Source organism: Salarias fasciatus, chromosome 19, assembly GCF_902148845.1.
Source record: "Salarias fasciatus chromosome 19, fSalaFa1.1, whole genome shotgun sequence".
NCBI lineage: Eukaryota > Metazoa > Chordata > Actinopteri > Blenniiformes > Blenniidae > Salarias > Salarias fasciatus.
The window spans coordinates 18554194-18568214 of record NC_043763.1 but is presented as its reverse complement, the minus strand read 5'-3'; the positions used below and the strand labels follow the sequence as shown (position 1 = coordinate 18568214).

General features: G+C 40.0%; 2 protein-coding genes across 2 annotated transcripts; both read right to left on the bottom strand.

Moving 5' to 3' along the window:
- Nucleotides 1-221: 221 nt before the first annotated feature.
- On the bottom strand, nt 222-3262 carry LOC115407085 (interferon-inducible GTPase 5-like). Its single transcript, XM_030117446.1, has 3 exons — nt 3237-3262; nt 1808-2383; nt 222-1354 (listed from the first exon to the last, which is right to left on the bottom strand). Exons 2-3 carry the CDS (start codon nt 2373-2375, stop codon nt 726-728), a joined length of 1197 nt encoding a protein of 398 aa, XP_029973306.1. The 5' UTR covers nt 2376-2383; nt 3237-3262; the 3' UTR covers nt 222-725.
- Nucleotides 3263-5387: 2125 nt separating this feature from the next.
- On the bottom strand, nt 5388-9919 carry LOC115407151 (interferon-inducible GTPase 5-like). The gene is made up of 2 exons (XM_030117513.1): nt 9358-9919; nt 5388-6025 (listed from the first exon to the last, which is right to left on the bottom strand). The coding sequence occupies exons 1-2, from the start codon at nt 9917-9919 to the stop codon at nt 5388-5390; spliced, it is 1200 nt and encodes a 399-aa protein (XP_029973373.1).
- Between the last annotated feature and the right edge of the window lie 4102 nt (nt 9920-14021).

The following is a 14021-nucleotide window of genomic DNA, read 5'->3' as shown; positions in this document are numbered from 1 at the left end:
AATTATCATTTCTTCACTTAATTATTGGACAAAAAGTCTTTTTGAAAGCTGAGGTATTCATGAACAACTGAAAGAAATCATCAAAATCTCAATGACTACTTCTGCAGAGCCTCAATGTGTCCACGTGAAAGCAGCAAATAATAATCTGTCTGAAGACGCAAGAAAAGAAATCACTGTCTCGTAAAACCATACTAATAACAGCAAAAGCAAAATCTAAATTGATTACATGACTGCTTACAAATTCCAGCTGGATAAAGACACAAAAGAAAAAGCAATAGTTGAAATCTGAATTTTATCTGGCTGTACGTTCTTAATATGATCACTAGAAATAAGTGAAGACTAATAATATACAAACATCATTATGACCAAATAATACAAATCAACCTCAGAAAAGACTCGAACAAAAGTAACATTTCAACAACAATTACAAGCGTAGATTGTCATTTATATTGTTTAAATCGATAATCCCTCCACATATCACATATAATAATAATCTGAAAATATCTGCTGATTATGCTGGTTCAGATCTTGAAATGATTGCCATCACATGCTTCAACATTAATTGCAAAAAGTACTGACATTTAACATACAAGAAAATTTAAAAAAAAAAAACATTGCTGTAATAAATGCATGACTCCATTGCATATATTGTGTATTTAACACATATTTAATCTGCTCAGAGGAACTTGAGTGCACCACTTTGAAATGTGTCACAGAATCACACCTCACTGGGTTTTTTTAACGGCCTTTTCAAACACTCTCTGAGCATCATCAGCGACGACGTTGAGGAAAAGTTTCAGAATCTTGTAAGTGGAAACACCAGAGAGGATCATTGATACTGGAATCCCAATAACAACAAAGAATCTGGATATTTCCTCTGCAGCTATTAATGCCAAAGCTATTGGACTTTGCTTCAGCAGCTTCTGGATGAGTTCATCGGTGATCGTTGTTGCTCCCAGTTGTGAAGTCATGACAGAAAGAAGCTCAGAGTACGGTACACCTGAGGAGTCAGAAAGCCTCTTCAGTGACTTCTCATCAAGCCCGAACCCGATCACATACTGCACAACAACTTTCTTCACTAAGGCCATATCAACATTAGAAAGCCCAGAGGTCAGTACAGCTGCTCCAAGTGAAGACACAGCAGAATAATACTTGATTTGTGCTTGGTAAGCATCCTTCTGCTTCTTGATGATCTCCTTGCTGATTTTAGGCAAAGCACACACAAAAGCGTGCCTCTTGTGTTCAGGAAGCTCTCTCTCTAATGTCTCCTCCAGCAAATGGAAATCAAACTGGTGGAGCTCTAAGCTGGACACCAGGAAGACCTGTGGAGCCTCAATGCCTTCATGACGAAGACCTGTGTGAAAGTCAAAAAAAAATTATCTTGTTAGAAAGGCTTTAACAGCAAAAACACTAAAACACAGAGAATTTTAAATGTTTTTATTCTCAGTTATATTGGCTCATGTCTGTATTTGAGAATCTTTTTTTTTCCATTCAAGTTACACCATCCATTGTCGATGCTGCTTCATCTAACTCAGGGTTGTTCAGCTCTAATCCCAGTTTACAGTGGACCAGTACACCAGTTCATCACTTCCAGGGCATTTCCCAGACAGTCTGGAGTCTCGGGTAAGAAACACCTTCTGGACTCACTCATAAAAGTGAAACTACATTCTTTGAACTGGTTCATGAACAGACAAAACTCCTGTGTGATAACATTAAATGAGTGAACTGAAAAAAAAACAACAAAAAAATGCTTGTGTGAATAATACTGACCACAATACACTACACTCAGTGTAAGAAGTGTATTTACCTTCAATGCAGTTTTCTCTGATGGCTTTGAGAGTCTCCTGTCTGTCAAAATTGATCTTACTTCTTTCCTCGTTGCTTATATCAAAGTCGATCTTGGAACGAAGAAAGTAGAATTTTTTCCCCATCCTCTTGATCTCCAGAGCGAGTCTCACATCATTTTCTTTGAATCGAGCAGCTGAGATGATGACGAAGAAGTCAAACTTCTCAAATCCAACCTTCTTCAAGTACCCATCAGCTGGGAAGTTGGGGGTTCCAACACCAGGAAGATCCCACAATGTGACATTGGGGAGGTTCGGATGAGGATACGCTTTGACCTCTGTGGTGGTTTCAACAACTCCAGTAGGGGCAGCTCCTTCATCGCTGTCATTAATGCCTCTGAAAGCATTAATGAAGGTGGATTTTCCAGAGCCACATTCTCCAGTGACGGCAATCTTTAGTGGAGTGTTGTTCTGCTCTTCTAAATACTCATTGATCTTTGCAACTCCTTCAGCAAGACTTTTCTCAATTGCTGTTTTAATGTGCATTTGCTGTTCACTTGTAATGAAGCTCCACTGATCTTCCATGGCCATCCTCGGAACTGAGAAAAGTAGAAATAACCATCATTTCCTTGATAAACAAAGATTTCAAGTTACAGGCTAGTCTTGGCATCAACAAGAAACAATTAGTGAACAGCTGAGCAGATTAATAGTTCATGTTTAGAGGTGCTGAGAAGTTCTGGGCAGAAATCTGCAGAAGATAATTATTTGCAACCAGCCACGACTCCACGGCGCTGCATGGTGCTGAGCTTTGTTTGATGTCAGCAGAGTAGACTGCTGACATATTGGAGTGACTTAAGTTCACCAGGGAGGCCAGATTTTTTTCTGTTCTTGTTTATTATGAAAGGTAACTGGGAGAAAAGTGTGGATGTTTGGTTTGTTCTGGAGCGCTCACTGTCACTTTAGATTTAAGTAGCTCTTGATTTGTTGTTCACTCACTGTTGTGAATGTTGTGAATGCTCTTTGAAAACATTTTGGTGTGACTGTTTTGCGTGGAGTGGAGGATGGCGTCACACACACACACACACACACACACACACACACACACACACACACACACACACACACACACACACACACACACACACACACACACACAGGGAAAGAAACTTTGATTCTTGAATGTAACTGCTTTTTTACCCATTTGTGCTTTTACATGGTTTTTTTTTTCTTTTCATTTGTATTTGATTTATTTTTTTTGCCAGTTGACATTGTGCTGTAGAGCCTGGTGGACAGTCGTCACATTTCACTGCAATACTGCATGTATCTGTATCTGACCAGTGAAAACCTTGTCTTCACACACTGACCTCAAAATTCAACCTCATTAGGAAGTGTTCTTCTATTTTTTAAAGAAATTTGTTCGATAAATTCAAAATGACATTAAATACTACTCACTTAGATCGTGTCTTCGACAGACCAGAAGCTGGAGACCCGGAGGACAGTGTGTTTGAGAGTGATTGGGTAAGAAGGGAAGCTGACCTTTATACCATAGAGTGAGGAGGAGGAGGCTTTACAGTAAAACCAAATTCTTAAAGATTGTCTCCCTTCAACAACCATTCTAAAACAGACTGTCCACTGGGTCTCAATCTTTAACGGTAACCTCAGTGATGTGCAGTCATGTGAGGAAAGAAAGGCAGAACCTCATGAAATGAATGAAACATATTAAAATAAATAAATAAATCTACACACATTAAATAGATACATTTATCTGAAATTCAAACCAATGGATATTTGTTCATAATCAGTCCATCCAGTCGGCACCATTTCTCAGATAATTCAAAGTTACCACAATCACTGAAAAGAAATGTAGTAGTTTTTAAATATTTAATACATAATTAAATATTAGATTTAATTATATTTTTCCTGTTCTTTGTACCTAGCTTGTGAGTCTTCTTAAAGCATTCTGGTCCAGGTGTCATTTGCCATTTTGTCCTAGTCTAAACTGTAGATATGCAAAACTGTTACCACACACACCAGTCTGATATTGACTGAAGTGGCAGCCAGCCTCCCAGGGAGTGCCGTAATGCAGAGGAGGTCAGAATCTCAAATCCAAGGGGTCAGTGAGCAAACCACAGTGAGGGAAGGTCAAGTGATGAGGGGCCTAAACCATTGAGAAAGCCCACCTTCTCCCAGAACGTCAATTAGGTCTCTGGATGTGGATGAGGCCTTGTCTCCTCCTCCTCTCTGTTTTCTCTCAATGTCCTCTGTTAGAGCAGTCTCAGACTCAGTGTGTTATAGCCAGTTGATTGATCCTATTGTTATTTCTCTGTCACCACCAGACAACAGAACTGTTCTCAAAATGTCAACGTGCAACATACCAGGTGTCCTTAGGACAATAATATCTCTTTGAATACAGGAACCTCCCCACAGTATATGAAAAACAACAAAATGTGTCTTTCCTATTCTTTCTTCCTCGTTTCATCAATCGGTAATTCATATTTCAGGGACCTATTTTTTTTTTTTATTGTTACGTATAATGAGTGTCTTTGTTACAAATAATTTCTAGTGTACTATGACCCCATACACACAAAGAAAAATGTGAATCAAAAATGTGTATTATTATTATTATTGCCTCAATTTATTTATTTATTTATTTATTTATTTATTTATTTATTTATTTATTTATTTATTCATTGATTTATTTATTCTTTATATAATACATTTTATTTAATACAACCTCTCATAGAGGACAGTAAACAAGAACAAAGCCTCAATTTATTAGTAGAGTGAAAATCCTTTTCGAAAGCTAAAGTATTCATTAACAACTGAGAGAAGTTATCAAAATCTGAATGATTACTGTTGTAGATCCTCAATGTTAGCCTTGTAAACCAGACCTGCCCACTCCTCATCCACATTTGGATTTAGAGTTGGGCTTGGAGTTGAACCCAACTCCAAAATCCAAATGCGGATGAGGAGTGGCCAAGGCTGGTTTACGTGGCAACCTCAATGCACCCACATGAAAGAAGCAAATAATATCAATCAATCTGAAGACCCAACAAAACACATCACTGTTTACTGAAACCAAACAACAAAAGAAAATTCTGAATTTGTTTCATGACTGCTTACAAATTTCAACTGGATACAGACAACAAAGAAAAAGGAATGATTGAAATCTGAATTGTATCTCGTTGTACATTCTCAATATGACCACTAGAGGTCAGTGAAGACTAATAATACAGTTTACACACATCATGAAGACCTGTTAATATCAATCAATTCCAGGAAAGAGTCAAACAAAACTAATAGAATCATAAGTGTAGATGTTTATTCATGTTGTTTTAATCTATAATCCCTCCACAGTACATCACACCATAACCTGAAAACATCTGTTGATTTTACTGGTTCAGGTGTTTGAATGATTATCATCAAGTGCTTCAACAGTCTTCGTAAAAAGTGCTGAAAAACAACATAACACTAATTCATAAATCATTGTTGTAATAAATGAGTATCCCTTATGATTGCATACAATCGATGTAGATAATCAGATAACACTCTTGTGTTACATTCATATATTGAGTGCACACTACTTTGAGATGTGTCACAGAATCACACTTCACTGGTTTTTTTAACAACCTTTTCAAAGAGTCTCTGAGCATCATCAGCGACCAGGTCGAGCAAAAAATTCAGAATTCTGTAAGTGGAATAACCAGAGAGGCACATTGATAATGGAATCCCAATAACAAGAAAGAATCTGGATATTTCCTCTGCAGCTATTACTGCTGATCCCATTGCAAGTTGGCTCAACAGATTCTGGATGAGTTGAGGGGTGATTGTTGTTGCTCCCAGCTGCGAAGTCATGACAGAAACAAGAATGGAGTACGGTACACCTGAGGAGTCAGCAAGCCTCTTCAGTGACTTCTCATCAAGCCCGAACCCGATCACATATTCCTTCAAAACTTTCTTCACCAAAACCAGATCAACAGCGACAGAAAGACCCGGGAGCGGTACAGCTGCTCCAAGAAAAGACACAACAGCATAATACTTGATTTGTGCTTGGTAAGCATCCTTCTTCTTCTTGATGATCTCCTTGCTGATATTGGGCAGAGCGTAGAGAAAAGCGTTCCTCTTGTGTGCAGGAAGCTCTCGCTCTAATATTTCTTCCAGCAGGTGGAAATCAAACTGGTGGAGTTCAAAGCTGGACACCAGGAAGACCTGTGGAGCCTCAATGCCTTGATGATGAAGACCTGGGTCAAAGAAACAGAAAACCATCTTGTTAGAAAGGCTTTAAAGCAAAACCACTAAGAGACTGACCACTACGAATTTAAAATGTATCTATTCGGTCTCCATATTTGCTCATGATCATATCTGTTTGGTAATTTTTACCTTTAAGTTCCACCATCCATCATTGATTCTGCTTCATCCAACTCAGGGTTGTTCAGCTCTAATCCCAGCTTACAGTGGTCAAAGTCATGGTGCAAAGTGGACAGGTCACCAGTTCATCACTGACGGGGGATTTTCTAGACACTCTTCAGTCTCACGTAAGAAACACCTTTTGTATCTTTGATTTTCAGGTGGTTATCAAAACTATACACGGCTAAAAATAATGCATTTGCTGATGACACAAGCCTATTTTGATCAGGTATATTTCAGATCTACTGAGAACAGTAACTGCTGAAAGGTGCAAATGAACAAAGTGGTGAACTGATTGTTGAAACGGTCTCACCTTACATGCAAAATAAAACGTAAGAAGACGCAGTTTGAAGTGTTTAAAAAGTAAGGCAATAAAGGAACTGTACACAACAGAGGTGAGAATGGCTCAGAAAGGAAGTTAACAAGCGTAAATGTGAGTAACTTATAGATGTATGTGGGTGTAAATAGTTTGTCTTTTCAAGCTCATACAATTATTCTGGATATATTGACATAACACGAGAGTCGATAAATTGCGCAGATTTTTAAAGAAATTCAGATTAAATAAATTTTGAAATTTAGAAGGCTTCAGAAATTTGTCAAAGTCAAGAACTATTTTGCATTGTAATTTAGTTTGAAGTAAGTTTATAGAAGGTGTGAGTTCTGAAAGGCAGTTCTCCAGTTGACATGTTTGAATTCTACTTTGCAATGATTGGAAGAGCCAACATCATTAGCAGTGAATTTAGCAATGAAATTAACAACTGAAATGTCAAAGACCAGTGACCCACAGTCCCTGAAAGGAATCATTCTTGTGATGATGTTGAAACTCATCGACAACAGTTGAGAGGCGGTAGAAGAGTCAGAACTCTCACAGAAAAGTGAAATGAACAGCAAGCTGAAAATGAAAAGGCTTCAGTGAAAGTTCAGTGGGGGACACAGATCAGGTCATTTGCGCTGAATCCCATTTCATCCCTTAGCCCTCCCCCTTGGCCCTACCCCTCCGTTTTGCGCGTTCACGTGGAGGGGTAGGAGTGTCCCGATTGTCATTATGATGTAGGGGTAGGGCCAAGGGGGAGGGCTATTCACCCCTCCAAACGGAGATTCTCCCGAGGCACACTTCAAATGGAGGGGTATGATCCAGTGGCGGCCGGTGGCGAGAGGCGGCGGCGGGAGCACCTGTTTTGTCCGCCTGCACCGCGATTGATGGGCGGGGTTAGTTCACTTCCGCATTGGCGGGAGCGCTCCTGCGTATTCCAGGCGCATTCCAAACACAACAGATAGACGATTATTTTCAATAAACTGGTTTCTTCAACACTGTCCGCCTGGAATGCGTGGGTGTGGAAAGGAGCCAATGCGGAAGTGAAGTAACCCCTTCCGTCACTCGCTGTGTAGGCGACCAAAACAAGCACTCCCGCCGCCGCCCCTCGCCACCGGCCGCCACTGGATGACAGATTTCCCAGAAAGCCTTGCAAGACCCAAGAAGTTCATAAATGTATTTTCCCAATGAGTAAAGTTTTAAAATGTCAGAAAAACATTCTTCTTCGGCAAACAATTGTCGCATCTGCCTACGTCATCAGCAGCGGCGACTACTGATGATGATTGTCGAAGGGGTGTCCCAATTCGGAGGGGTTTACTTTCGGCCCCACCCCTTAGCACTCCGTTTCAAAGGGGTAGGGGCAAGGGGTAGGGCTAAGGGGGAGGGCTAGAAAAAGAAATGGGATTGAGCCTTGATCTCTTTGTTACTTATTTTGGATTGTGGAATCCACCTCGTAGTTTGTGCATCGCCCTGAAATGTCATTCCGAGTTACCAGTTTTTCTCAAGCCACACTCCTATTAGGGATGAGATAAAAAAATAAATAAATGAATAAATCTCCTCCCATTCTGGACCGGTACAACAGGTGTTCAATTTAATTTTTTTTTCTTTAATTATTCCTGAAGCACTCAAATCATCCCGGGTTAACTGAATGACTGACAGCACCACACCGCACCCATAGCTTGTTTTACCTGTGCTGTTCCACACTGAGCCAAGAGTTTGAACACAATGACTCCAAAACGAAAATCCTATTGTGCAGAATACAAACTGCAGGTAGTAAATTGTGTAGCAGAAACAAAGTTTGGAGTGAGGGACAGGCAAAAAGCAGAGGCTAATCCAAGTTAAACCACAAACATAGAAGATTCTGTAGAACAAGAAGGGCCAAAAATCCTCCTGAACCAGGCTGCTGCAAAAAGAGCCGAGACGCGTTCGCTATTGGTGAACCATAGATTCTGAATATGGTAGTGAAATGCTTATCCATCTTCAGCTGTTAGCTTGATGTGACTCTGCAGAGTTGTTCAGAAGAATTTGATGGATTCAGTGGTGTGGAATGAGTTCGGGAGCTCAGTGAACTTGCTCTCTGGACTTTCCTGTTAGACTCGCTGGCGAACTACAATAATTTAGTCCAGTGAGAATCCCAGGAATGTTCTTTATGGAATTGTGTAGCTTAATAGTCATTATTGTTGCATTAACGTATCGGAAACCTGTCCAACCTGTTGCTCTCTGCGCTATTGTGCAGTTGTACAACTTGTCTTTCCAGACTGAATGTCTGTTCTTGGTCATTAATTTTGTGAAATAAAACTCTAAAATAAAATGCAATTTTTAGTGTGACTTATATATGTTTTTTTCCCCTCTTCAAAATGCAGTTTTTGACTAATTATTAGACTTGTGTTCTGGAGCAACTTAAATCACTTGTATCACTTTTTTGTTTTATTTTACTTTTTATATATTAAAAAAACAGTCATACAACTACTTTTTAATATAAGGAACCTTTCAAACCAACAAGGAAAGTTTTAAGTTCTGTTGTTGATATCAGTGTTATGGACCTCATGTGCCCCTTTCAGCCTCATGAGGAACTATAACTGCAAATTTACTGAACACCAGGTCAAAAACACTCCATGCAATGTTTATTGCACGTCTGTGCCTCAGCAGCAAAGTTTCATTGTGTTTTAATTTATTCACGTCATAGTCTGTTGATCCCTATTCACATAATGTTGATATTAAAGGCTTATTTGTCTGTGTTGAACGTACAATGGACCTGTAAAATATTATAGAATCAGCAGGTTTAGGAAATGGAAAAACACTAATTGAATGAGTTATAAACTCATTTTCTGGTGATTTGAATAGTGTATTTACCTTTAATGCAGTTTTCTTTGATGTCGTTGAGAGTCTTCTGTCTGTCAAAGTTTTTTTGGCTTCTTTCCTCGTTGTATAAATCACTGTCAATCTTCGAACGAAGAAAGTAGAACTTTTTCCCCATCCTCTTGATCTCCTGAGCGAGTTTCACATCGTTTTCTTTGAATCGAGCCGCTGCGATGATGATGAAGAAGTCAAATCTCTCAAATCCAACCTTCTCCAAGTACTCATCAGCTGGGAAGTTGGGGGTTCCAACACCAGGGAGATCCCATAATGTGACATTGGGGTGGTTCGGGTGAGGATACGGTTTGACCTCTGTGGTGGTTTCAACAGCTCCGGTTGGAGCGGCTCCTTCATCGCTGTTGTTTATGCCTCTGAAAGCATTAATGAAGGTGGATTTTCCAGAGCCAGATTCTCCAGTGATGGCGATGTTCAGTGGAGTGTTCTTCTGCTCTTCTAAATGCTCATTGATCTTTGCAACTCCTTCAGCAACACCTTTCTTCATTGCTTCTTGAATTTGGCTGTGAAATTCACTGGTCATTAAATCCTGTTGGTCTTCCATGGCTGTCCGAGAAACTGAGAAGTTAGGAAAAAAAACTTTATTTTCAGGTGAAACAAAGAAAAACTGAGTTTGTATTTCATCAGTTTGAAATCAAAAAGATTTTTGAAGAACATTAAAAGTATTTTCTCCAGATATAAATCATACCCTGCCTTCTATGAACTTCTGATTTGGTGTTGCAGTGAGCTACAACTGATCCCAGTTAAAAACAGACGAAATCCGTTGGATAAATTCAAAATGAGATTGAATATTACTCACTTTGATTTCCTGGAGCAGAAATGCTGTCCTGACTGACTGTTTATGCAGTTAGATGGAGACCTGGAGGACAGCTTTAGAATGATCAGGGATGAAAGAGAGATGATCTGTCTGTCACACAGATATGACTCTGCCCCTACCTGTAGTACCAGCTCCACCCAACCTCGTACTCACAGCTCCACCCCTACCTGCAGGCAATGAAGATAGAAGTATGCTCCCTAGTTTGGGTGTGAGACGAGAGAAGTAAGAGTTATATTATTCTATTTTAAACAACAAAGCTCCCCAAAATAAGCAGATATCTGTATTATTGATATAGAGGTTATTTCAGAGGTACTTTTTTTAAGTTGTCTTGACAGCTTCTGATTGAGTTTTGACTGCTGCAACCAGCTGTGAGGAAATAAAGCCAACAAAAACAGAATAGGATCCTTGATTTGGGCACAAGTGACCACAACAGCCACAAAGCTCACATCGCAAAAAATATTCTACTTTACTGAGACAAAAATCAATCAGAAAACTGATCCCAGGTTGTAGGACGGTGTAATGCAGCTGATTCCCATCGTCTGCATCCAGCAGCATGCTGACGATGTTTCAGCCTTGTAATGTGTGAGAGGAGTGTCATTTCATTGCGTTTCTCCGACAGTGTCCTTCAAGTATCAATAGCGGAAATTGAAGCGCAAACACTATTTCCTGAAATCAAACCCTGGATTTCTGGGACCTTTCAGACTCGACAAGGGAACCTGAGACATCCTGTAACAGTTATAGAGTCGAAGAAAACTTCAGGGTTTTCAAACCTGCAGCTCCCGTTTGTAAGTATTACATCAAACTTTAAATATTAGATGTTTTGGATCAACCCGTAGTTAGATGACAGTGTCTAGTTTTTCTTCACTTCACAGTTTTTCTTAACGTCATACACTAACTGCTCAGAACAGTGGCTGCTTCAAATGAACTTATTCCCCCTCTAATTTTCTTTCCCATCACAGTTCATGTTGTACTAAAATCTCTTTCCACCCCTGGATGACTGTGACAGAAAGACAGTATTTTTCCCTCTGAAGGCAAGATGGATGGAATCCAGAGGCAGTATGACTGGGCCACTCTTCCGTATGACTGAGTCGTTCTCCCTTTAGTCAGCTTGAGCAGCGTGAAGCAATGATGAGAAGTCATGAAGAGTTTGACATTTACAGTGAGAATCAATACATTAGTTCTGACTGCTCAGATGGTTTTTGGGCAAATTGAGGACAGATGTTTTGACATACGTAATTTGAGGCAGTGGCCGACACATTAAGACGCTGAAAAGTGTTTAGAGAAATAAATTTATAGTACTTAATTTAAAAAGTTATTTAAAAAACATTATAAGGCTAAAATAAATCTTTAATAAATTAATGCAGATGTCATGTAAGCTTAAAGATAAAAACTACTCATCACTACATACTGAAATAGGTCACGGAGTTCCACAAGGTTCAGTGTTAGGACCCATATTTTTTTTCCACTTTTTTTTTTTTTTTTTAAATCCCGTCGCTACACAAACAAACTGGAAATGCAGCCGAGCAGAAAGCGTTCATTTCAGCATGTTTATTTGATTACCAGAGCAGCGAGTTTATCAGACCAGTAGGTTCAGTGAAACAGCAGCGATTAGCGGAGCTATACGCCAAGAGAAACAACAGGTTTATCAGAACTGTGCACTCTGTGGAAGACGTTTAGCGGGGCAGCAATCGCAAAATGGCACATTTCAAATGTCTGCAGATAAAGGTCAGCAGAGAGACACATTTGGAAGATACGGTTCATGCATCAACATCTTCATTCTGGAAACCGGTTCAGGTTGGATCTGGACGTGACGCGCTTGTGCAGGAGGTCAGGAGGTCAGACAGAGTGGTGCCAGCAGTCCGGGGTTCCTGGATCAGCAGAGCGAACAGTTCTCAGAGAGGTCCGTAGCGAACAGGCTGCAGGTCAGCCTGAGGTCTGTTCAGCTTCACACCCAGAACGAAGGAATCGGCCTCATTTCAGCAGCAGTCACCAGGATTCCCTCATCCTCTTCGGTCCTCACAATCTGGATTCAACTGGGTCTTTTTCCACTTTTTTTATATTTTATTCTCACAGTTTTATTAGGAAGTGTTGCAATATTTGACATTACGGTATATATATAAACATTTCTTTTATTTTTTCTGTGAGGAACGTATATGGTGTATTTGAGCGGGGCATTTCTGTCAGGTTCTCTCAGATGTGTGACAATGAAATCAGGAGCACATTGGCTCAGGAAAATGATGAAAAGTTAGTCATTCTGTTTGACTTCAAGAATGAACTTTTGTAATTCCATATTATCAGGATTTCCCAATAAGTAATAAGTCTTTTAAAGGTCCCTGGTTGTTTCAAACTCTGGCAGAGTATAAGCATTAAAGAATCGACTCCTATATTGTTATCTTTTTCATTTAATGTCCAAAATAGGATTTAATTCAGTCTCAAAATGAACAATACTAGTATGTCTGACATAGATTAGTATCCTATATTATCCTAATTTGATCCATCAATTGAACATATACATTATTAGGAGCTACTGTGGCGCTGACAAATCCATATGTACGAGTAAGTGCCATTATTTTAGCTTATAAAGCTTAGGACACTACTGCTAACTGCAGTACCCCCATGAGCACAGAAAGCACCTCCATGTTCCTGCACAGGGAGTCTCCTGGCTGACCTTCACTACTAATGTGAACACAGGCATTGCTGATGGTGACTTTCAGTTGGATGGACAGAAGCAATGAACTAAATCCGAGTGCAACCCGGTGTGACTTTAAGCGTAAAGCAAAGACGAGCGAAGGAGGAAACGGAGCGGAAAAGGTGACCATGCCCCTCAGTGCTGATGTAAACATTTATTTAAGGGCTGAAGCCACAAGCTGCTTAGCAATTCCCTGACAGGTGCATTATAAATGTACAGCTGCCAGTGAGAATAATCTCACGATGGCTCACCACCAACCCAGCACAGTCCACGTATCCTTTGGCATCCTTTGGAGGGCAGCTCGGACATTTGGTTTTCATTGATCGGCACATTCTTATCTGTGGTAGGGAAAAAAATAGACACACCGCACGTACAAACTGTCAATGAAGGGGACTGCGGCAGTAAGTGGGGGGGTAAACGACAGCACGGTTCAGTGTATACATGTAAAACACAAACTGTTGTTAAAAATGATCAGTCAAATAAAGACCGTCCGTTAATTCCTCTGTTTAAAGACTTTCGATTCACGTCGTAGGATGAACTGTGCACTCAGCACCTGCTGAAGATTTTTATTGATTCTTGACCGAGTCACATTGATGCAGAAGTCATTACACTGATGACCCAGCACACAGCATTACCACTCGCGCCGGATTAAACATTTGAACGCACTTTGAAACTGAATACAACAGAGACATGACGATCGATAGCAGGACAGGACTCCAGCTGCAGCGTGGGAATGGACACCAAGGAAAGATTCAGAAATACATATCGCTGTGTCATCTCCGAGGTGGTTATGAACATAACAATGACTTGGTGCTTTAATAGACTCGCCGAATAAAGGAATAAAATGTTAGTTTAAACTCAAAGTAGTAGAATTCCTAGTCTGACAAGTCAATTTTAGATCCTGCGTGATTAAAAAAAACCCACCAAATTTCAGTAGAAACAAAGGTTTTGGTGGTGCGGTCTCGCTTTGTTTGGTACCACCAGCATGGTGGCTGATGTTTGCTGCCTTGACTACAGTGTCTCTCTCAGTGTTTAATCCAGTTGTCTTTGCAAATTTCTGCAGATCATGCACACATTCAACGATAAGATCTAAAGGTTGCTAAAGGTTGCTATCATCATCATTCATATCATCATCATATC